Here is a 25,154-nt window from a genome sequence, read left to right as displayed (position 1 = left end):
GATTTCATTTCAGCGTCATAATTGACTTCAGTAGGCAAACGCTCACCGGCACGCTGGAGAAGTGTGCTCTTCACGAATGAATCCCGGTTTCAACTGTACCGGGCAGATGGCATGTATGGCGTTGTGTGGGTGAGCGGTTTGCGGAAGTCAACGTTGTGAACATAGTGCCCCATGGTGGCGATGGGGTTATAGTATCGGCAGGCATAAGCTATGGACAACAAACACAATTGCATTTTATCACTGGCAATTTTAATCTGTGACGAGATCCTGAGGCTCAATGTCATACCATTCATCCACTGCCATCACCTCATGTTTTAGCATGATAATGCTAGGCCCCATGTTGCAAGGATCTGTACAAAATTCCTGCATACTTACCAGACATGTCACCCATTGAGCATGTTTGGGATGCTCTGGATCGACGTGTATGACAGCATGTTCTAGTTCCCACCAAAATCCAGCAACTTCACACAGCCATTGAAGTGGAATGGGACAACATTCCACAGTGCACAAACAGCAGCCTGATCAAATATGTTGAGCTGCATGAGGCAAATGGTGGTCAAACCAGATCCTGGTTCTGATCCACGCCCCTACCTTTAAGGTATCTGTGACCAACAGATGCATATCTGTATTCCCAGTCAAGTGAAATCCATAGAATAGGGCCTAATTCATTTCAATTGACTGGTTTCCTTATATGAACTGTAACTGAAATTGTTGCATTTATATTTTTGTTCAGTGGTATTTTTTAAACCACTTTAAAAAGGTAGACTCAACGAAATTATGTTGCCACGAGCAGCACAACAGATATTAAAAAGAGCGATATGCAACAAATCGCTCTGACAGTACATGCGCATGGGTTCGCTTCACGCCTTTCACAGCGTGGTAGACAGGGCACCAAAACAGCGCTTCAACGCCCTTAGATGGTGTGGAAATTAACCTACTACGCAGCTTTCACTTTCTGCATTTTAGTCATATCGCTTATTCTACCTTCAATTTGCTTATGTTTCAAAATTACAATTTCTAACATAAAATAGCTAAATTAAATCAAGTGGATAGTTATGGCACAGAATACTAAGAAAAAAACAAATTCCCCAGTTACAAATAAGAAACATCACCACAGTGGCCTCATGTAAGCAGGTTGCTGCGACAACCATTCCATTTTTTTTCAATAGATCAACAGTACTCTATCGTGACAATTTATGCAGATGTATTAACCAGGCCACTGTGACTCAATAGGAATCAAGCAAAAACACAGCACATTCTTCATTTGAACAGGATAAATTATCAACCTTATTAGCTTGCCACTCCTCAATCACTAGACGAAAAAAGGTGCAGTAAAGTTACGCGTTTAGTGCCTTTTTATTAGAGACAAGGAGACCATACAAAACATCCACCATTCAATACCAGTCCAAGTTCTGAACACAGGCTGTTCAAATACGTCGCTCCCCATCTTACCTTCACACTACCCAATTCAGACTTCTAACCCCACCAGATCCTGTTGTTTAACAAGTATAAGGAATGTGTTAAATTATTACATCAATGCCATGTTTTTTACTCAGAACTGGAAACTCTTCAAACGTTTTGGAATTTGCATGTAAAAAATAAAAAATAATAATGCAAACGTGTTCCCCTGGAGTAGGTTGATGAATCTTGTGCAAATCGATCAAGAGTAAATTGTTTTGTACTACACCTAGTCTCAACTACACACTTAGAAAACTTAACTAAAAGTTTGGCAAAAAAAAGTAGTTGTATAATTAAGAATATTATCTTGCAGGATTCAATAGTTGGAATTGTAGAGTTGTTGCCCTGTCCCTTTCTCTGCCATCGTCATTCTAATGGAATCCAGAAAGAACAAAACCCTGTCCTCAAACATTTACATTGTGTATTTAGTCTTCATAATCATCCTTCATCAATTTTGTATTTATTTTTTTCTGTGTATTTTGTTCATTTTCATTGTGTTGTGTGAACTGGAATGACAGCCTGCAGTTGTGGAATTTGAAAACTGTCACTTTCACCCCACCCCCCTCCCACAACCCCCCTCCCCCCCAACAGTCCCACAAATGATCCTGGTCCTGCTCTGCCCCGCCTCCCAACCATATTGGAATGAACAGCCAAACCCCTCGGATGTGTCTGGCTTCAGTTGAAGCCCGGGGCTAGATTTATATAGGGCTTCCTTCCAGGGTGACTACCGATGAGCCTCCGAGCTTGTCTGCAAGGGTGCGTCGGTCCTTGATGTCTTCCAAACCGTTCACTTGCCACTCATGTTTGATACCTGAAATAAAAACGGAGGGGAAATTTAGCGTCACATGGGAGACACAGCATAGTTTTTTTGACAAATGTTTTAATATTTAAAAAATGTCCCCCTATAAGGGGTTCAGATCATAGACCATCAATAACATAGATCCATCCTCCCACCCCACCTCCAGGCAACCAGAGAAAACCCTCCCCATACCACCCCTTCCCTGTAGGCGTGAAATTAAAAAAAATGATATACATTGAGTACACAAACAATTAGGAACACCTTCCTAATATTGAGTTGCACACCATAGCTGACCTAAGTCGTAAACATATAAAAAATGGAATTGCCTGGTAATGTGTAGGTCTTTCCCATCTTGGAATGTTCTCAAACCATTGCTGTCCATGATATCGGTAAGGGTACAGATTCCACATTTGGACCATTGGGGGGGATGCAAAAGGCCACCCTCCAGATTGCAAGGCATTGTAAAATATTGGAAGATGGCCGTGCCATTTTGATTCCCAGTTACACTGTATTTCAATTTTGTGAGCAATAATAGGACCAAAGCGTAGTTTACATTGTTTAAGGGATATATCAGTGAAGACCACCTCTTCCAGGGCAATATACTCAGCCAGAGGACGAAGGAATCATGTCTAAACCAATTTAGGACGGGACGAAACCCTAGTACCTGGAAATACAACTTAAAGTTTGGTACGGATAGTTCTACATCTTTCCATCTTTCCATCTTTGCAAGTGTGTTAATTTTATCCGGCCTCGCTTATCTTGCCATATACATTTTGAGACTGCACTATGGATTTTATCCCAATAGCCAGAAGGGGGAAGACATGGGAAGCATTGAACTACAGAAATTCAGCCATGGCAATATTAATTTTGACAATAGATATTCTGCCTGTTAAAGCAACAGGGATATTTGTCCATCTACTGAGGTCAGATTGAATTGTTTGAGCTTTCTGTTAAAGTTAGACAATTTATATATCTATTCCCAAATATTTAAAATTGGTAACAATTGGGATTCCATAAGTAGAGATGGAGACCTCCATCGTGGTCTTAAGAGGCAGTAGGGCTTATTTAATAATAATAATAATAATAATAATAATAATAATAATAATATGGCATTTAGCAGACGCTTTTATCCAAAGCGACTTACAGTCATGTGTGGATTTTTAGGTATGGGTGGTCCCGGGGATCGAACCCACTACCCTGGCGTTACAAGCGCCATGCTCTACCAATTGAGCTACAGAGGTTAGATTAACTTTATACTGTAACTTGAGATTACGCTGAATTTGTCTATGATCTTCAAAGCTTTTGGGAAGGATTGAGATACAAATGTCCAGATAAAGAAAGATATCGTCGGCGTATAATGAGATGACGTGATCCGTAGAATTTAGAGATATTGGTGTAATTTCTTTCGATTGTCAAATTGCCTGGGCCAGGGGCTCCATAGACAAAAATAGCAGAGGTGAGATGGGATCACCTTGCCTGCTACTTCTAGTTATTCTGAACGGAACAGTGCATGTATTGCCCGTTATTACTATAGCTAAGGGATTTGGCATATAGTCTTTTAATCATATTAATGAAATTGGAACCAAGTTCCTTATGTTCCAAAACGGATCAAAGATATGACCATTCTAGTCTATCAAAACCTTTTCTGCTTTGAGAGATAGAACTGCCCAAGGAGCTTTGGTTTCTAAAGAAGCATGTAAGATATGTAAAAGACTGAGGTTATCTGAGGATAATCGTTTAACAAACCTGCTTTGGTCCGGATGTACCAATTTGGGTAAGTAAGTTGAGACTACAATTTTTGAAAATAGTTTAACATCTGTATAGGGGAATAGTGAGAGTACTTGGTGGCATCCTTACCTTTTTTAAATAAAAGTTAAATTGCTGTATTTACATCCCTTCCAAATGAACCTTTGCATATTAACACAAAGAAAAGTATGTCTTTCAACCACACAGAGCTGGAAGCTTAAGCAAGGAGATGGCATTTAATGTTAAGAGAACCCAGAGCCCAATAGGTCTCTTCCATCTGCAACTGTCAGTGCCTCACCTGTGAACTTCTTCTTGATGGCATCCTTTGAACTGGCGTAGATCATCTTGCTCTTCAGGGGAGCACCATCTGGGGCCCTGTGAGGGAGGGGAAATGGTTTAACTAATGTCCCGAGTGTAGAAGTCAAGTGATTTAATATTCAACAAGTGACACCATACAAGAAAATGTACGACGATGCCCCCCTCCTCAGCCTGCCCCCCCAGGCTAGCCAAGCTCCCCCTCTCTCCTCACCAGAAGATAAAGACCAGGTCCTCTTTCTTTGTCTCCTTGGTCTCATAGGTGGCGTCGTAGAGGGCGTAGCGGCAGTCGTCTGCGGGCAGCATCTTGACAAAGTGCAGGTAGGGGTCCTGGACGGTGACGCCCACGTCTCCTGTTAGGATCTCCTGACCCTCCTCCAGGATGATGTGCTTCTTGTCCTCACTAAGGCAGAACAGCACTGCCTTCTTCCTCTTCTTCTTCTCATCCTCGTTAGCCTGCAACTTGCGCACCTTCATCTCGTTGAAGACTGTGATAACATCATCTGTCACTGTCACCCCGGAAGCCTGCGCAGAGACAGACAGATAGAGATTAATCATATATGCATCCGAGGGATGAGGGAGAAAAAAAGCTGAACATTGGTCTGCAGCAACCCAGGCTTCATGAACCATTCAAGCCAATTTAATCAATAGCGACTGATCACCAAAAAAAAAACTCCAGCTCCAAGAGGTTATCCAGTCCTAATGGCCAGCACAGGAGTGTGACAGGACAGAAAACACTGAGAGAGAAGAAATTGGAAGGGGGCCTGAGACTTATTACACTGCAAGAATGCACCCTTCAAGGATAGCTGATAAAAGGCAATCGATAGGGAGGTAGCTGCACAATGACTTGCAGTTATGAACGACTGCCCATTGGTCCTATGGGTGGGGGGCCCCATAAGCCAGACTGCAATCCTATGTTTCTATGACCTCTACCCACATGATCAGTCAAGTTAATGGGGACTATACGAGTCACCATCCATGGCATTGACCAGAACAGCATGACTCAGAAGGAGTGGCATTTAGAAAAAACGGAGGGCTTTTTTAACCCTTTTCCCACCCCCCCGATGAGTAAGAGGTGTGTATTGGTAGTTTGCCACTGCCCAATAAGGGCCAGTAAAAGGTGTGGCTCTGAAGCGGCTCAAAGGGGCAGATAAAACCAAAGTTACAAAAGGGAGGGTTTTTCCCCTCCTCCTATAAAACTAAAAGTTTACAGGACGTGAGATAGCCATGCCATGTAAGTAACTGCTGTAAAGAAGCCATGGGAGTGAAGGTGGGGACAGGAATCAAGCCTTAGAACGCATGGGTCGGTCTCAGACAATGGATCCTCTGTGGGAAATAAAAACAGGCCACATCCCTGAGTCACAACAGCCCTATAAACCTCTAGTCTTCTAATTTCCATTAGGGCATTTTACCCAACAGGAATAACGTCAACCCATGCAGGAACCGGGCAGAGGATGCGACCAAGTGTCAAAAAGCTTGCTGTAACATCCCTCCCCATCTGGAAAGGTTTTGGCCAATCCATTCACCCCACCTTCTGCTAAAATCAGGTAGACTAGACATTCCTTTCCTCAAGTAAAGCCACATCCATACGGCAGAGGAAGCTTCCATTAAAAATGGCGCTCCTGGCCTGAGAGTCGCTTACATTTACGTCATTTAGCAGACGCTCTTATCCAGAGCGACGCTTCATGCCTTCCAGAGCCCTGCCACTGTGTAGTGACCCACTTTGAAGGAATTTGTGTGTGAAGGGTGTGGGCATGTTTTCTCTGGGCGTGTTGATGGCCAGGGCCTGTGTGAGAGAGACCACATTGGGCTCAGGATCTAATCTAGTGATGAGCCCAGAGAGTTTGGACACACATTTGGATTAGTGACGTCCTGAACAGGAGGGAAATGACTGCCAAATAATTATAAAGCGCTGCCGGGGCAGACTTCCATGGCAATCGTTTACTCTAGGAAGGGCAGGGGCCCCCTACCGAGGGTGAAGAGGCCAGTGTTTGCAAACAGCAGCAAATCGCCATGCAGCTTCACTAAATCCTGCCATCTTCCAAAACAATGAGCACTCCTTTTATCATTCTGAGAGCTCTTCAGACAATGCATGTTTCTTCACACTGCAGCAAGTCACATCACAGACTAAAGAGCTGACTTGGGATACCTGTGTGAAAAGACCAAATCCATGGGCCAGTGAAGATTATACCCTTTTAGTCCCTCCATGCAGAAATCATATTCTTCTCTGAGCAACAGAGATCCTTTCCTTCCTGCCATAAAATACCCCGGAATGTTGCCAAAAGTCAAGGTTCAAGTAACTGCACAGGATAAAAAACACAGCCATGTCAGGTTCCTGACTGCAAACCCAAAGGTAGCTCTGGAGACTAATCTTCGCTTCTGCTGCACTTCCACCTAAGACCTAACTCACACCAGTCTGTCTCCAGTGTTTTATGTTAATGTTGCTCTAGTGTAATTGTGTTCACATCAGTTGTGACACTAAAGACTTTGGGCGAACAGAAACAACAACCTCTGCATCATTTAGACAGTTGCTTTGCTGGGTGTTAAATTCACAGTAAGCCATTGTTATGTATATGCTAACTGAAAAGTACCAGTGGCCTGGCATTGGGCCCCAAGTCAGAGCAGGTCCACTGGAGCCATGGCCCAGTGAGTCACCTAGCGTTGATGGAAACAGAATAGTCTGAGCCTTTTGGGTAAAACACTGGGGTAAATATTAGATGGAAACGCAAAGTAATGAGCCTTTCTGTTGTGAAAAATGACATCAATATGTTTTTATTCCAATTAACTTGAAATGAATTATAAACAAAATCCTTCACCAAGTAGCTGTAATGAACAATAAATAATTTCACCCAATGATTTTGGTTCGTTTTTCCTGCAGTGTCCAATCGGTCCAACTGCACCCATTGGGCACTGAAGACTACTGTGGGCCCTCGGATACATAGCTGGGCTTTTTTACGACGGAACCGGCTCTTCCCTCAGCCATCTCACTACTCGGCAGGAACAGATGCCAATCGTGTTCAACACAGCGACCATTCATTAATCATATACAATACAACCAACGCATTGATGTCATGTTGTAATACATTATTCATATGATCAATGGTACATGATAAAGGCCCAACAAATGAACAGCAAGTGGGAAAATAGGATAGCTCTAATCAGTCGAGTAAATGTAATGTAATCGAGATTCCCCCCAGAAATGTCATAGAAATGCTAAATTAATATTAAAGTGAATCTAATGTGTAAAGCATGACAATATAAAAACTGGAATGTGCGCTTCCGTCCAAGCACGATGTTGATAATTCGGCAAGTTTATTCAGGGTTAAGCCTACCTAGGTGTGAGTTACACATTAAAAACGAATTGTTTATTGAGTAGTAGGCTACAGTAGATTTATTTGGTCGTTCGCGAGCATCTCGTGCGTTTCGTTCCGACGCACCACTTGTCAAAACTTGATGCGTAGAAACCAGGAAGAACGTCGTGCCAACGACAAAAGGCCCGCATGCAAAACCTTTAGCTAGTGATAGCTCGCGGAATAACGGTGACACCCCTGACTATTTTTCATCTTCGTCTGATTTTGTTATACCCATCACTAAATAAAGTTACTCTGGATAGACATTTAATAGCTAGTTGGCTAATGTGTGCAGTAGTGAAAACGTTCAAAAATGCCCTTTGCACCAAAAACCAGGGTGGGGCCATGAATGCAGTGGTCGCACATGTGCACTATATAAGGCAAAACGATTTCGAGAAAATACCAGCCCGCTAACTCAATTATTTTCACGTTGCAAACATAGCTAAGTGCTATAATTCAAGCTAACGTTAGTCAATTGACATGGCACCTGCGCACGATAGTTAAAAACCAAGGGACTCGTGCAGACCAAGACAAAGGATGTGTAAATCAAATTAACTAGCGTCCTAAATTGCTAACCTAGCTGCCTACGGTATGCGCATGCACAGAAAATGCACTCCGTTAGCTCTGCTAACTTAGCTGTTAGCACCGGCGAATACAAATCCAGATAAACAGTTACTTAGCTAGCTAGTAAATTCACCGGGAGAAGTAGCAACGGGCAGTACTAACCAGCTAGCTAACTTCACTTGATAGCATAGAAATATGCCGATGAAAGCGACTGCTACTTGCGACTCAACGTGCTAGACTGTGCATTAGGCCTTACTCAATGAAGGGGAGGAAGGAAATGGCGCCAGTTGTTTTGGGGTCGTTTCCTTTCTATTGTAGGCGATTAAAACGGCAAGAGGAGGCGAGCAAACACCTGGATAAAACAGGCTTTCGGGGAAAGGCCAGTCACCTGAATGATTAAAAAACATTTTACTACCATCCAAGATTCAACTTCCAACTAGCAAACGTTCCTGAACACAGGATAGCAGTCACAGCTGACCCGAAAGGAACAATCTGATGCTGTCGATTTCATCTCAAAATGAACTCGCTGTTCATTAGCTAAAATACAGTGCTATAAGACAAAACACACTCCAATGATAAGGTATTTTCAGTTATATGCCACAGAGCTAGCTTGTTGTTAAATGTAAACGTACCATAGCTGTCTCTGAATTGGTCGGCGTCTGGATAGAAATTGAATGAGCTGTGATGCAGTGTCTGTAATATCTCGCACACACTTGATACACCACGTGGACGCGCTAATCTGCGCGTGGTTGTTGATGGGGTGGGGAGCGCGAGCATCTCCAGGAAAAAGTGTTCATGAGATTTAACGTAGAGCATGGTGGGAATAGAAGTTCTAAACCCTTCTGTATAACGTTTCATGTTTGTCAAAATAAAACATAACCTGTGGACAAACTCTACAACATTGATATAAGATAGAAGGCGACTGTAATTTTAAATAAGATAATAATTTCACGGTTCCGACTATGAGCATCCCTTCATTCTCAAAAGATGGTGCAGTGTGGTTACTTTTAGGCCTGAGCTGAGGCACTGACATCAACAGAAAAAAAAAATTGGGAAAACATGCGCCCTGCAACACAGTGATTATGTGTGTACAATATAGTATTACGGACACCTATGCTATTCAGACACGAGAATAATAATGTTTCATAGTGTAGAATCCATAACAGAAAAGTATTCAGTCTCACTTGCTCTGTCTCTCCTCACCACACCCCCTCTAGGTTTGTTGAACTCACTTCCAAATATGGAAGCGAATGGTGGCGACAGCGGTGCACGCGCCTCGGTTCAACAAGGGGGCCCGCGACGCCGATCACCATATAAGGAAACAAGGACATGATTTTCGCTATAGCAAATTTCTCTACGCACTATACGCACTGTTGGTGGGAGCAGCATTGTGCAGTGTAGAAAGGAGAGTGACAGCAAGGAGGGGAAAAGTAGGAGGGACAAGAAGGACAAAATAAAGAGGGAACGGCTCTGCCACTGGAATATGAATGGCTGTCGAGCCCTTTTAATTTACAACTAAACAGTGTACAACACTAAAACCTGTCTGAAATTGTGAATAATTTAAATAACCCTGCTTGATGCCAACTAACAACAGTAATGGGTGATTGATTCATCATCATTACCATTAGAAGACTGACCACTAAACTGATTTGAACTATTCCAGTTATGTGAAATAGACAGTAGCATGATTAACTGTATTTCTTCTCTTTATCCATTCAATATTGACACCCTCTCCATAAAAGGAAGACCAGAATCAATAATAAAAACGTGTTTGTCATGACAAAGTGAAAGCAGTATATGTGATTAACTAGTCAAGAACTCAACCAAGCTTACACAGGTAATTTGCATTTTATTTGGCTTAAGCATGACTTATTCTTAAAAAATAAACATTTCAGTTACCAAGGCCACAAAAAATATTATTGCAAAAGATGATAAAAAAAAGGAAGCAATAATGAGAACATGAATTTCATGTATCTACTGTAATATATTTTTATTTGTGGAATGAGTTCAAATGTAACTGTACATAGGGAGAGTGCAATAGTAAATGCGGAAAAATCCCTCCTCAACAATGGAATGGAACATGGACATGGAATGTGCAAAAGGAATGTCAGAGACATGGATTTTGTAGAACTATGTCGATTTATCTGGATTCTGAGGAAGAGGTCTCTTGCCTTTCATTGTACCCCTATGCTTATGGGTAATTATTTGGCTGACAGGTCACCAAGCGCCTCACATTACCCATCACCTGTTTACACACAAACCAGTTATCCTAATCCATATAAGAAAACTGTTCCCATAAATTCAAAATGATCACAATTTCCTTTCAAGCGATCCTCTGTACTGCAAAATCTTACATATAACATCTTTGGCGCATTAATTCCTCAAGTAAGTGCCACTTAACTAACTTCTCTTAACCAACCTTCCAAGTTCAGAAGTAATGTACTGTAAGACATTTTGGTCAAGTTACAAGCAGTGAAGCAGTCTAAAACTTACAAAGGATAACAGTGGAATGCATCAGCACTGCCTCTAAAGTGGGCTTGTGTTTTAGAGTCACCAAGCCTGGAATCAAGAACGAAGCGAAAGCAGTACAACAACAAGGAATCCCTGACATGGATCAGGGGAAGCAAATAAGGAGCATAATGCAAAACTGGGAATGGGATGGAATGTGCACAAGGCCACAGAGCGGTATAAAGAGACCAGCATTAAGTCAAGAAGATCTGGCTACATGTATAACTGGTATACCCCATTACAGCACAGCATAGCATAGGTAAATTGCATCAGGAGGATACACTGCTCAAGTCTTATTCGACTTAAAAGCCCCCTGGCCAGCCTCCTAATACTAAGCATTGGTCACAAAGGATACATAGATTATGATGCATTCAAATCCATGGCATGTCCAATAATAATACATTACTTGGGTCTAGTGTTTCTACGTAAACATCACTGGGTTGTCTTTATAAACGACGGGAGGTGTGTGAGAATGGCAGTGTCAGTCAGTGTTAAAAACAGGTCCAGGGGAATAAACAACCCCATGGGTCTGAGAATGCACCTTGCCCCAGATACTCTGTAAGACTATGATCTCATCTTTATGTAGATAGACGCTGATGTAACCTTTGATGTAAAATTGTGCGATTGAAAAGATGCTGGTGTATCTGCATCGTTTTGACCTCCCACTGCCATTATAATCATGTGTTGGTGTTGTAACTGCACCTTGTAGGTGCTGTATGTTGGTTCCATTGGATAGCATGGTAAGGCTTTAGTGCTGGGATGTGTGCTTGTGTTGTGTGCATGTTGTATTGCATTGAGAGACAGGGTCGAGGCCATCTAGCTGGATTTCCTCATCTCAGCCACCGCTGGCCTCGACTTGTTCAATACCACGGTGGCCTGAAAGAAAAGAAGGACATGATTAAATTGTATTGAATGAAAACTGTAAATAAGGGTACTTTAATTATTTCTAAGGAGGAAAATGTTGATTCTTACCAAAAGTTTACAAACAATAACTATGCTTTGGTTTTTTTTACAGTCCAACTGCATACTCTGTACACCAAATGTGATGGGCCACACACACACACACACACACACACACACACACACACACACACACACACACACACACACACACACACACACACACACACAATTCAAAATATGTGCTCACCTGCTGCAGTATGACGCCTGCTGTCTGGTCGATGGCTCCCCCCAGCCCCCGGTATTTTCCAGAATAGCGTATGAAGCTCCAGGTGAGCATGGCGACCATGGCCAGGCCCAAGACACAGTCACATGCAAAAGCAATGGTAGCCAGGCCGATGAAGAGCAACAGCCCTGACAGCACGTACAGGAAGCACACAAGAACAAAAAGCACTGCGGGCGTCCGGAATGCACTGAAGACATTCTTTGACTTTCAAAGAGAAATAAAATAAAATCATATTAAATATAATGTTTATCTATTGATTTCAATAATTATACCTTGAATTTATCATCAGTGAATTTAAAATGGAAAATAAAATGTTTTTACTAACAAAAAATTTATCTGGTGTGACTCTTACCTCATTATGCTTGCTGAAAGACTGCCACAGCTCTACCAGCTCGGCCTCCAGCTGGTCTTGGTAGCGGTCGCAGAACTCCTGCCCTCCCATCTTCTTGGTGGAGGAGAAGACATGGAGGGACTCCCGGAAGAAGAATTGGTGCTTCTCCTCCAGAGAGGCAGGAGCCACATAGGGAAGGTCTCCCCCGCAGACCTTCAGGACAATAGAGGGAGAGAAGAAAACAGAATGCAAGGTGAGATCTTAAGAGTAACTGTTCTTTCAGATAAAAATGCACATTCTTCAACACAAACCCACCTTCTCCATGTTTTTGTAATACTGGTCTTTGGCTGCTGCCACGGCTGCCAAGTTGTTGGCCTCTGCTGTGGCCTTTTGAGAGAGATATACTGTACATTTAGTGGCAGTGGACTAGTGACATTCAAGAACACCTCAAGACTTATGAACATCCTCAACTTCAATATTAACATTATATTCCTCTGTTGAAGAGCAATACAGTGGAATATTACATTACTCTCAAAGTGGAAAACCTAAGTGGTTAATGGGTGTGTACCTGCAGCATAGACTTCGGGTGTGGCAGGTCTTCACCCTGATAGATCTTGATGTATGCCTGTAATCACAAACATTATACTGTCAAACATGACTTGATGATACAAACCTGGCAGGTACCTCAGAGAGCTAAACACACAGTCTCACCTTGAAGAACTCCAGCAGGCCCCTGCAGGTGACTTTGTTGCCGTTGATCTCTTTCTCAGCCAGGCTGCTAGGGTGCAGCAGTGTGGGGATGAGGTTGCATAGCTCCTTTTTAAACTCGGGAGCCACATCTGAGAGAGGGTTGAAACAGATCAAGTTAATTCCTCAGACAGTTGGTTATCATTAGATGGATTAACAAGATGGACAAGGGGGCAGCCATACCACTAAGCTGGCCCTTGAAAGCGGGGCTGGTGGCCACCTTCAACCCAGGATGTGGTAACAGGAAACAGCTGATGGAGGTGAAGCATGAATTAATGTGTTCCCTCACCGTCTGTAGTTCCTCATGCTGGGTCTCCTTCACCTGCACAACATCACACATACTGGTTACTATCACCAATGCATAACTGAACCTGGCTGAATTTACTATCATATCTTACACAGTGCAGCAACAACAATCACAAAAAGCACTTCAATTTGTACCCTGAAAAGGGACTGGTACCTGTAGACGTTTATCCAGGAACTCGCTGCCTCCCTTCAGCCCATATTTATACTCATAGGGAAAGCTCCAATCCCTGATTAGGAACATCAGAGACTGTGGGTAAAAAGGGAGAATAGAGAGAGACCAGGTATGGTAAAGACAAGGCACTTTTAGTTAGCAAATATATACCAGAAAAAGTGACTGTGAGTAAGGTCAAAAGGCACTTAAAGATAATTGGTCTAGATCCTAAATGACCAATGAACGTTTGCTTGATATTTATAAGACTTTTGGTTCACATACCTGAAAGGGCTTCAGATAGATTTCATCCATGGCGAGGCGACCATACTCTGTGAACAGCTGGACGAAGACAGAACATACAGGGGTGTAATTAATTATGCACAAGAAATCAAATTTAAAAAAAAGGCTAAATTAACTTGAGGTACTGCAATTGCTATTAGAAACAGATACTGTAAATAATGTGGCCTTCATGAAGGGCTCTAAAGTGCAACCATTTTGGTCGCATATGCTCAAAGGTATTTTGCTGTGCGACCTGATATTTTATTTTGGGAGCACAAGTGCGACCATAAAAAAATAAAAATCACCCATTTAAAAATTGTTGTAATGATAGACTTCACTGTAGTTGTTTCCGAGTGCCCTAGAGAAAAAAAGCGAGCGCAGATTCATTCATTCCAAAGCCTACATGTAAAATAATATTTTAAAATGCATCAGTGATTTGTACTTGTTGCAACTTTCTGAATAACTAATGGCATGGGAATGCCTGTGTCTACACTTTGTGTAGCCAGTTAGTGATGCTGAAACAGTCGTTTCTAAATGCTTTCCTATAAAACTTTCCAAATTAAATGTTAACTGTAAAGTAGGCTTATCTGGCAAAATGATACAATATCATGATGATTTGTATCATTTGAGTGGTCTTTTGGTTCGCAAACTCTGCTATTGCAGATGCAGTACAGAAACACCACCAGCCAAACACCAGTCTCTTGAGGTGAACAATTGAAATTAAAGGGCAACTATACCCTCCAAAATGTTATTATTTTCTTCTCCAGACCTCAAAAGTGGTATCCTGATGTGGTTTAAGCATTGTTGTGGACATTTACCTGCCAAAGTGGCTGGCAGACCAAAACGTTTGTTTTTAGGCCCTGTTCATAAAGCATGTCGCGGGATGTTCCAAAACCATTCACAGACATTTGTTTACACCTTGTTCAGTCATGTTACCTCATTAGCTAGCTAGCTAACAACCTGGTTACTTTACCAGTACATAGCTTCTTTAGAATATCAACGATCATAGAAATTAATAAATGAATGAATGACTGATCTCTTGCTATATCTCAATCAATAAAAATTAAAAATCTTCTGGTGCTCCTAGATTTTATGTTGTGCTCCTAACTTTGTTTAAGTTGGAAGCACCAGTGCTTCAATGGGGCAGACGTCCATGAGTTGTTGTGATTCTGGATGGCCAGATAGCTACCAACAATGACAAGAAACTGCCATGTGGATAATCGTAAGTGACCCGTTTTAGTTAGTTTCATCTATTTCTTAATACCATGTCTTGTTTTGGGGTGTTTTGAATGATTTCATGTCAATGCTAATATGGCTAAAATTCGCTAGCTAGCTAACCAACAACTGTAACGATGTATTTGAGACAACAAGTGCTCATTGTGCAAATGTATTTATGTTTTCAATAAACATTGGAGACAAAATATAGTTTACATGTTGTCAACAATCTAAGCCAACCCTGTCTGTTTGCCCCATAGTAAAAAACAACCAAACAGTCTATGATAAATGTTAATTTAGAGCCCTGCCTTCAGGTATGTTCTGAAGTTCCCTGACTTTGAATGAGCACATTGGTATGCAAAACCCCTCACTTTCTATGCCTGGGCTTGTGTTTCAATTCCAGAATTTCCGTGTCCTGGGGAGCCATGCTCTCAGGTCGTGGAACATGTTGCTAGCCTGGCTGACACTAGACCACGTGGAATAGCACAAGGTCCTCTGTAGCTCAGCTGGTAGAGCACGGCGCTTGTAACGCCAAGGTAGTGGGTTCGATCCCCGGGACCACCCATACACAAAAATGTATGCACGCACGACTGTAAGTCGCTTTGGATAAAAGCGTCTGCTAAATGGCATATTTTTTTATTTTATTTTAAGGTACACACTGTTGGTCTGGATTCCCTGTTGAGTCCAATGTTAAAGGTAGTTTTAGAGCTCAGTTTTGAGCAATCAAGCTGGTTGGTTATCACAACCCTTTTTTTCTAGGGGGTTAAGACCTTTCGCAGTTTGGATTTGAAAAACGAACAGTTGCAAAGCAAGGGCATGGCGCTCGGGGGCTGTGTGTGTGGGTGTTTCAGTGAGAGAGACACAAAGAACCAACCACTGTAAAAGCACAGTCCTCTTCATAATCAACGCATCATGCCAACAACATCAAAGCGCCTCCCCAGACTGGAGTCAGCCAGAGTCTGTCGCTTTAGCCAGGCACACATGCTGCTGCTGAGGAAGACTGACCTGCAACTGCTGCAGATCATCTTCCTGAATGTTCTGTGAGAGGTTGTAGATCTGCAAGAGAGACACAAACAATCACAACCATATTACACAAACATATTAACACCAATGACATCAATTATAACAAATTACATGAGTGCACAGCAGATCACCTGTATTGAGCTGGTCATGGTGCTGAGGGCAAAGATTGTGGCACAATCCTTCACAGTGGACTGGTTATCAAATGCGCCCTGGGTGTCCATCAGTAATACTGCCACCTATAGAGGGCAGAAATCAATCCATCCATCAATCAATCAATCAAATGCATAATACCAACATAAACATTACACTTTGCACACTGTTCAGTTCCAGTGCCCAAACAACTTTCTAGCACAATGGCAGAATCATTCCAAAGCGCATAGTTTTGAATGTTGGAGTCAGTACCTCTGTTCCATCGCTCTTCTCCACCAGGAAGACCTCACTCCACAGCTGGATGCCGGTGGTCTCTGGCTCTGAGCCCCCCCTCCATTTGAACCCAGTCAGGGGCTCATCGTCCTGGCCCAGCCACTCCTCACCATGCTTCTGGAGGAATACATACGCCGCTACACATTACTGACTGGGCAGCAGCCCTGAGAATAAGTCTGACATCATGAAACAATTCAGGTCACAGGGAGAGATACAGGTAACTGCCAAAATAAATGAAACACCAACATAAAGTATCTTTATAGGGCGTTGGGCCACAACGAGCCAGAACAGCTTCAATGCACCTTGGCATAGATTCTACAAGTGTCTTGAACTCTATTGGAGGGATGATGCGACACTAATTTTCCACAAGAAATTCCATCATTTGATGTTTTGTTAATGGTGGTGGAAAACCCGGTCTCAGGCGCCGCTCCAGAATCTCCCATAAGTGTTAAATTGGGTTGAGATCTGGTGACAGAGACGGCCTAGGGCATATGGTTTACATTGTTTTCATACACAGACATACGCACACACAGTTACCTGTATGTGATAGAAAACTAATGAAATACTGAACTTTGAACCAAGCTTAGGACCATGGGTGTGTATGTTCTAATTTCAGAAACACTGACCTTCCTGTACATGTAGCGGAGCATGAAGTCCAGAATGAAGCTCTTGCCTTTCCGGAAGGCCCCTGCCACTGAGAGCACCACCACATGTTTGTCCCGGACCTCTGGTGCCAGCAGAACCCGTCCCAGAGCCTCTGTGTCCAAGGCAAAGGAGTGATCCTCCTTGCAAACTGTCACAATCTGGACTGGGCCTGGTTCGCTCCCCATCGTTCCCTGTGGGTGACGGGACACACGAGATTTAAACTTGTGACATTAATAATGGTGCAAATCTGAGGCGTGAAATGTTTCATGTTAGAGTAGGTTAGATTTAGGCCTGCCTCACGTCAAGCTATTATCAAAGCTGATAATACTGTATAACTAATAGGTGTTACAACTCTGGCGACTTCCATCCCATTACATTGCCTGGCTACCCAGACTCCTTGCTCCGACTAAACGCTACACCACGCCCACGGACGTTAGTTTCTTCTCCGCAATAAGCGAGGGGATTCGATTAAACTGGGCCGGGTGCCCGGGTAGGCGTGTTTTGCACCGGGTTGAAGTTAATTGCATTCGTTTTGGAATCGGGCTGCCTCCCGGGCGTGAGCCAGGTGCCCCATTCAACACCCACGGTGAAGATGGCTCAAAACGAAAGTGACGTAATTAAGCACGTGGAGTAACAAGTAGGATTCGGTGTTTTCACATGCAAAAGTGATTTAACAAAAGCTTTATCTGCTGTTGTGACTTTACTTACTTTAAATGTATGACTGTTATTTATCGAATCCACTAATTATGTTTAATTGTCACTCAATTAAATTAATCATCTTAACAATTAACTCATTAGGAATTTGGGGCACCACGGAAGAAGTTGTTTAACGAGTTACCATCTCCCGAATTAAACTCTTAGAAGATATATGTTATATATCGATAACAGTCACTTATTAAATAATTACCTCTTATCAGTCTCATTCTGAACGTCGCATAATCCTTGAACCTGCAAGAACCCAAACCTTATTGATGAATCAGCAATACACAAATTGGCTTGATTATTTATTTACTAACTAACTAAATAATAACACAATACAAACACACACACACACACACACACACACACATAGGTTATTGATTACTAACGTAATACAATGAAAACAGGTCCCTAGTGGACTGGACTAACAAAAGCATGAATGCTTGGGTAGAAGGAGGGGTCAGAATGGAAGGGAGAGACAGAGATTCAAACTATCATAGTTACTTTGGAAACTACGCTCACAGTAATCATAATACTTATGCACCCTAATTACGCTCATTCGGATTAGAAATACAACATGTATTTATGTGTAGCTGTCCTCGATAGTTGAGTTGATGATGTAGGACTCTGGTTTGCCCACCAGAGATCCCAATGTCCTTGGTAGTTTCTGGTCGCAGTGGTGGTTAGAATGGATACTTCAGCGTACCCTGTAGTTCGTAGAGTTGATCTGTTAGAATAGATACTTCAGATGTACCTGAGGTTGTCGGAGAGGTATAGTCCTTCCCAACTCGTGTCTTTAGTGAAAGTTCTCTAGACGACTATACATGCCAGCTGCAGACTGAGATGATAAGGTCTAGTGCATTGTCTTCTTCTTCACCTCGTGTAGAGGTTGAGAGTTTCAGAGTTTCTCCATTTCAAATGTGTGGACTAACTTCTCACGTTTTCTGGTCTTTCTGGTCTAACCATTTTGTAACGTGAAGCTTCAGTGAAGCTTCCCAATGAAAACTTTTTTGAAAATTCAAACATATATTTCATGGAAAATAGATGTTTCTGGACGGTGCACCATGCTGCCTTGTTGACATCACAGAGCGGTGGAGATTACTGCTCCTCCCTCACCGCTTTTGCCCGTTCACATCACAGGCCATAGACCGGTGCCATATTCGAATCTGCCAATTCCTGATCTGAGTACATCATCACCGACGCAAAAACTGATGGGTTAGGCCAGAGCCGAACACATGTGGGTAAAGCGACAGTTTGAAAATTCATCATTGGCTTTGATAATCTGATTGGTTAGAGACGATCCAATCGCTGATGACTTTTCTACATCACCCCTCGTCACCACAAACGACTTCAATGATGGCAGTCTCAGACTAAAGTATGTAGCGAACGACAGAGCAGCACAATAATTGAGTGTGTAGTCAGGCTACCCATTACACACTCCCTGTATAAACAATTCAAGCTCAAACTGAGGCCATGAAAAGCACAGTAATGTTGAAAAATAATAATAATTCTGAGGAGAACCCAGTGCCCAGTGAGAAATGATTCATAGTTCATACACAGATAAGCTTTCATCATTAGACAATGTTGGGCTCTGTGCAGGACTGTGTCTAAGGTAATGTGTGATGCATCAACCCAGCTGCTGGCTAGTGCATGCTCCACATCCACGCAGAGATTCCTTTAACCTTCTCAATGAGGTTCTTTATTGCATTGCTAGTAGCCGCCCATGCCCACGGGCAAGATGGGCACCATTACTGAAAGGGGGAAAAGTCAACCAGGCCAATATTAACTAACATTTACATTTACATCATTTAGCAGACGCTCTTATCCAGAGCGACTTACAAATTGGTGCATTCAACTTATGATAGCCAGTGGGATAACCACTTTTTTTTTTTTATGGGGGGGTGGGGGAGGGGGGGGGGGGTAGAAGAATTGCTTTATACTATTCCAGGTATTCCTTAAAGAGGTAGGGTTTCAAGTGTCTCCGGAAGGTGGTCAGTGACTCCGCTGTCCTGGCGTCGTGGGGGAGCTTGTTCCACCATTGGGGTGCCAGAGCAGCAAATAGCTTTGACTGGGCTGAGCGGGAACTATGCTTCTGTAGAGGTAGGGGAGCTAGCAGGCCAGAGGTGGATGAACGTAGTGCCCTCGTTTGGGTGTAGGGTCTGATCAGAGCCTGAAGGTAAGGAGGTGCCGTTCCCCTCACAGCTCTGTAGGCAAGCACCTGGAAGCCAGTGGAGTGTGCGGAGGAGTGGGGTGACATGAGAGAACTTGGGAAGGTCGAACACCAGACGGGCTGCAGCGTTCTGGATAAGTCTAACACAACATTAAACTTACTCTGGCTAAAGCCTATATCAATCTCACACCTTGCTAGACATTTTCAGATCAGAATAAAATTACTGTACTCAAAACACCATTTAAGTTATGTTTCAGCCAACAGCAATGACAGTTGCTCTGAAGGTGTGGTGCCAAAAAGCAAATTGAGTAACATACCATGAATTTCTCTACCATGACAGGAAGACAGGCAGAGGCACAGACTAAGTAACATAAGGCATGCATGACTGAGAACAGGTTTTTCTCAACTGTGTAACTAGCTACATAGAAATAAAAGGCCCAGCAACAGATTTCACACTCTTTTTACAGACAACCGTGTAGCCCTATCATACCATAGAAAGTTGGTGCATTGAGGACATTTGTTAGCAAGCTAAATCATTTTGCGATCTAGTACACAACAATATTTCAGCTAGCTGTTAGCATAAAGGCATTGAGTGTACTGCACGCTGAATGTAACTACAGTACGCTTGTCAGCTAAAGACGTTAGCTAACTAAGCTTACAGAAACATTATTTTCTCACAATTTTAAAACGACGGTTTACTGTTAACCAAATAGTCGTAAATTATTAGATAAAGCACTGTTTTACCTTTGGTATCCCGAATGAGGAATTCACAGGCACAAGCAACGAGTCAGAAACAACACTGCTGGCAAGACAACTTTTCCAACAAGAATTCATTCACTTCCGTGTCTGCAGTCCGATTGACCTGTAGGGCTTGTAGTTTTGTCAATGGCGTTACGTCTGGAAGTAATAAAACTACATTTACAAAGATCCTCCAGGCGTTCATGGTTACTCTTCTTCTTCTTCTTCTTCTTCTTCTTCTTCTTCTTCTTCTTCTTCTTCTTCTTCTTCTCCTCCTTCTCCTTCTCCTTCTCCTTCTTCTTCTTCTTCTTCTTCTTCTTCTTCTTCTTCTTCTTCTTCTTCTTCTTCTTCTTCTTCTTCTTCTTCTTCTTCTTCTTCTTCTTCTTCTTCTTCTTCTTCTTCTTCTTCTTCTTCTTCTTCTCCTTCTCCTCCTCCTTCTTCTTCTCCTTCTTCTTCTCCTCTTCTTCGCTTTCTTCTTCTTCTTCTGTGGATTTTATATGGTGGTTGGTAACCAACTTTAAGGTGCATTACCGCCACCAACTGGACTGGAGTGTGGACCAGAGACAGTGAAGGTCTAAATCCTGCCCAATAATCTCGTCTCCCTAAGGAAACGAAATACATAATTAAATACTACATCCCCTGAAGATTTCCCCAGCAGTTCACTTAATCCTGGCTCTTCAACCCCATTTCTCCTCAAATCTAATAACAATCGCTCAATTTCTCTCACATATTTCTGGCACTGAAATAGAACGTTTCACTGTGTCCATCTCCTCCTGACAATGATCACACCTCCCAGTTGGATGTTTCCGCACCACTTTCAATGTACTATTTAGCCTTGTGTGTCCCAGTCTCAGCCTTGTGACTACACTTTCCTCCCTTCTCTCTCGGCCTGAGGACCTCCCTGCCCCCACCTTTTCCTGGATCTTATGCAGGTTCTTCCCTTACTCTCCCTGTTCCACAACTCTTGCCACTTATTCTTAACCACTGTTCTTATTAACCCCTTGGCTTCTGCTTTACCTATTGACAATTATATCACAACATTAGGATGTTTAAGAGCCTGCTTGGCAATAATATCCACTTCCTCATTCCCCTCTACTCCCACATGAGCTGGTACCCAGAGGAACATCACAAATACCCCCATCTGTTTCACCCTATACAAACACTGCAAAACCTCATACAATACATCCTGTCTGCTCTGAGACACATGAATTTAAACTCATCAGTGCTGCACTGGAGTCAGAGCAGATGACTACCCTGTCTGGCCACACCTCCTCCACCCACTCTGCAGCCAATAGTATGGCCAACAACTCCATTGTGAAAACAGATAAATGATCTGTTGCTCTTTTCGTCACTGCCACCTTAAACTCAGGAACACTAAAAGCTGCTCCTGTCCTCCCTGTTTTAGGGTCCTTAGATCCATCTGTGAATATATTCAAGGAAGCATAGTATTGTGTTCTTAAATGTTCACTTACAACTGAATCTACTCCTTCCTCAACATCTCTAATCCTCTCAAGCAACCATAGATCTATCACTGGTTGAGGGAGAACCCAAGGTGGGAAAACAAGAATAACCACAGAGGGGCTAAACTCCCTTCCAAACAACCCCATCTAATTTAACAACAGCTAATCATGGCTACCCGGACTATTTGCATATATCTGTATATAGCCTTCCTACTGTTATTTTATTTTACTTCTGCTCTTTTTTTGTCAACACTTTTTTTTTTTTAATTTATTTTACTTTTTCATAAAAAAATAAATGCATTGTTGGTTAAGGTCTGTAAGTAAGTAAATCATTTCACTGTAATGTCTACACCTGTTGTATTCGGCGCATGTGGCCAATCAAATTTGATTTGATTTGATTTGATATCTCTCGCCATGCAATTGCCTATCCACCCAAAGCTTGTATTCAGATTTTGTTCATGTTCCCAGCACTCTAGGAGCACCTTTTTTGTAGGACGTGTAACCTTTTGTCCTTGTAGATTTACCCAATATGTCATGGCTAGCTATTGTCTTAACTTTAACGGCATCTCTCCCAACTCTACCTGCATCGCTGCCACTGGGGAGGTCCTGAGTGCTCCACCACATATTCTTAGAGCTTGGGCCTGGATAACATCTAGCTTTTTTAAAGACGTCTGAGCTGCTGATCCATATGTAATACTTCCATAATACATTGATGACCTTAACAGCGCTATATATATCATTTTCAACGCCATTCTATCTGCCCCCTCTCCATTCCTGACAAGCAACGCACCACATTCAATATTTTATTTCCTTTGACAACTACTCTGTTAATATGCTCCGCCCATATCATTCCAGTGTCAAACCAGACCCCCAGGAACCTAAACCCTCCCACCCTCTCCAGATTCCTTCCATACAACTTCAAGTATATTTCCTCCCCAACCTTCCTTCTAGAAAAAAACTCAGTCTGTGTTTTCTCAACTGAAAACTTGAAGCCCCACCTGAGGGACCACTGCTCTACTTCACTAATAGCTTCTTGAACTCTTCTGGCTGTATGGGTAATATTTCTCCCTCTCTTCCACAGCGCTCCATCATCCGCAAACAATGACCTCCCAATATCAGGTCTTACCTGAGAGAATACATCTTCAATCATAATGGAGAACAACAAAGGACTAATGACACTTCCCTGGGGGGTACCATTATCCACCTAATAGCTTTCTGACATAGAGCTCCCCACCCTCACTTGTATTGATCGCCCAAAAAGAAAATCCTTTATCCAGTTAAAAACCCTTCCTCCAACCCCCATGTTATCCAGCTTGATAAGCAGGCCTTCCTTCCACATCATATCATAAGCCTTCTCTACATCTAAGAAACGGCTACCACCACCTCCTTATTTGCCTGTGCCTTCCGTATGACTGTCTCAAGGCACAGTACAGGATCCATCGTTCCCCTGCCTTTCCTGAACCCACTTTGATCTGGTGACATTAGTCCTCTACTCTCCAGGAAGTAAGTCAGCCTTTCCATTATCATCCTTTCCATAAGTTTCCATATGTGAGATGTCAACGCTATCGGCCTATAGCTTGAAGGACTAGTAGGGTCTTTCCCAGGTTTCCGTATTGGCACCACTACCGCCTGCTCCAACTTCCAGGCAGTGTCCCTTCCTTCCACACCTTATTGTAAAGGCCCAATACTTTCCCCATTGCAGTGTCACTGAGATGAGCCATCATGATGTAACACATCTCATCCTTCCCAGGAGATGTTACCCCAGCTTTAGCTAATGCTCTCTTCATCTCAGCCAACATAAAAGGGCTATTCAATGTATCCCCCACCATCTCTCTCTGATCTAGGACCCCTGAATATTCTCCTTTGACCCTCTCTCTCCCACACTGACCCTCTTCTTTACCTTTGTGCTGATGGGAAATGTAGATTTCAATGGAGGGCTACGAATGTGGAACCTACAGAATGTGCTAAACCCATTAATGTCCATAACGGAAATGTATAATTTCCTTTTGTACACTTGCTCTCTAAATTTACTGACGGACAAATCAGAATATATATACAGTGGGGAAAAAAAGTATTAAGTCAGCCACCAATTGTGCAAGTTCTCCCACTTAAAAAGATGAGAGAGGCCTGTAATTTTCATCATAGGTACACGTCAACTATGACAGACAAAATAAGGACAAAAAATCCAGAAAATCACATTGTAGGATTTTTAATGAATTTATTTGCAAATTATGGTGGAAATTAAGTATTTGGTCATCTACAAACAAGCAAGATTTCTGGCTCTCACAGACCTGTAACTTCTTCTTTAAGAGTCTCCTCTGTCCTCCACTCGTTACCTGTATTAATGGCACCTGTCCACAACCTCAAACAGTCACACTCCAAACTCCACTATGGCCAAGACCAAAGAGCTGTCAAAGGACACCAGAAACAAAATTGTAGACCTGCACCAGGCTGGGAAGACTGAATCTGCAATAGGTAAGCAGCTTGGTTTGAAGAAATCAACTGTGGGAGCAATTATTAGGAAATGGAAGACATACAAGACCACTGATAATCTCCCTCGATCTGGGGCTCCACGCAAGATCTCACCCCGTGGGGTCAAAATGATCACAAGAACAGTGAGCAAAAATCCCAGAACCACACGGGGGGACCTAGTGAATGACCTGCAGAGAGCTGGGACCAAAGTAACAAAGCCTACCATCAGTAACACACTACGCCACCAGGGACTCAAATCCTGCAGTGCCAGACGTGTCCCCCTGCTTAAGCCAGTACATGTCCAGGCCCGTCTGAAGTTTGCTAGAGTGCATTTGGATGATCCAGAAGAGGATTGGGAGAATGTCATATGGTCAGATGAAACCAAAATAGAACTTTTTGGTAAAAACTCAACTCGTCGTGTTTGGAGGACAAATAATGCTGAGTTGCATCCAAAGAACACCATACCTACTGTGAAGCATGGGGGTGGAAACATCATGCTTTGGGGCTGTTTTTCTGCAAAGGGACCAGGACGACTGATCCATGTAAAGGAAAGAATGAATGGGGCCATG

The 25,154-nt window shown here is 42.7% G+C and overlaps 2 protein-coding genes across 5 annotated transcripts; both read right to left on the bottom strand.

Annotated features, from left to right (window-relative positions):
- Positions 1-1,332: 1,332 nt before the first annotated feature.
- LOC311105223 (cofilin-2-like) lies at positions 1,333-8,983 on the bottom strand. The gene is made up of 4 exons (XM_084147295.1): positions 8,865-8,983; positions 4,533-4,843; positions 4,302-4,378; positions 1,333-2,269 (listed from the first exon to the last, which is right to left on the bottom strand). Exons 1-4 carry the CDS (start codon positions 8,865-8,867, stop codon positions 2,157-2,159), a joined length of 504 nt encoding a protein of 167 aa, XP_084003421.1. The 5' UTR covers positions 8,868-8,983; the 3' UTR covers positions 1,333-2,156.
- A 1,080-nt stretch (positions 8,984-10,063) lies between these two features.
- Positions 10,064-21,120, bottom strand: LOC311105044 (atlastin-3-like). Of its 4 annotated transcripts, none has more exons than XM_084147028.1 (15): positions 20,660-21,030; positions 17,954-17,994; positions 17,028-17,237; positions 16,381-16,518; positions 16,110-16,214; positions 15,961-16,011; positions 13,744-13,800; positions 13,465-13,557; positions 13,188-13,326; positions 12,969-13,096; positions 12,826-12,882; positions 12,573-12,644; positions 12,279-12,470; positions 11,891-12,130; positions 10,064-11,616 (listed from the first exon to the last, which is right to left on the bottom strand). In XM_084147028.1, exons 3-15 carry the CDS (start codon positions 17,229-17,231, stop codon positions 11,557-11,559), a joined length of 1,536 nt encoding a protein of 511 aa, XP_084003154.1. In that variant the 5' UTR covers positions 17,232-17,237; positions 17,954-17,994; positions 20,660-21,030; the 3' UTR covers positions 10,064-11,556. The 4 variants fall into 4 exon arrangements, with proteins under 4 accessions (XP_084003154.1, XP_084003156.1, XP_084003153.1 ...); XM_084147030.1 differs by having other exon boundaries at positions 11,891-12,054; positions 20,660-20,747; XM_084147027.1 differs by lacking the exon at positions 17,954-17,994 and having other exon boundaries at positions 20,660-21,120.
- Between the last annotated feature and the right edge of the window lie 4,034 nt (positions 21,121-25,154).

The sequence above is a fragment of the Coregonus lavaretus genome (assembly GCF_964263955.1).
Source record: "Coregonus lavaretus genome assembly, chromosome: 29".
NCBI classification, from domain to species: domain Eukaryota; kingdom Metazoa; phylum Chordata; class Actinopteri; order Salmoniformes; family Salmonidae; genus Coregonus; species Coregonus lavaretus.
The sequence above is the reverse complement of the archived record's forward strand: the minus strand, read 5'-3'. Positions and strand labels throughout refer to the sequence as shown.

What these genes read in the sequence shown, in the direction of transcription:
- LOC311105223 (XM_084147295.1), bottom strand. An exon ending in GACCTGGTCTTTATCTTCTG is followed by an intron (nt 4,379 to 4,532) that starts GTGAGGAGAGAG and finishes CCTCCCTCACAG; the next exon opens with GGCCCCAGATGGTGCTCCCC. An exon ending in CATCAAGAAGAAGTTCACAG is followed by an intron (nt 2,270 to 4,301) that starts GTGAGGCACTGA and finishes TTTTTATTTCAG; the next exon opens with GTATCAAACATGAGTGGCAA.
- LOC311105044 (XM_084147027.1), bottom strand. Translation starts at nt 20,749, where the DNA reads ATGAATTCTTGTTGGAAAAGTTGTCTTGCCAGCAGTGTTGTTTCTGAC. An exon ending in CCTCATTCGGGATACCAAAG is followed by an intron (nt 17,238 to 20,659) that starts GTAAAACAGTGC and finishes CGTCACCCACAG; the next exon opens with GGAACGATGGGGAGCGAACC. An exon ending in CAGGCGTCATACTGCAGCAG is followed by an intron (nt 11,617 to 11,890) that starts GTGAGCACATAT and finishes CTTTTCTTTCAG; the next exon opens with GCCACCGTGGTATTGAACAA.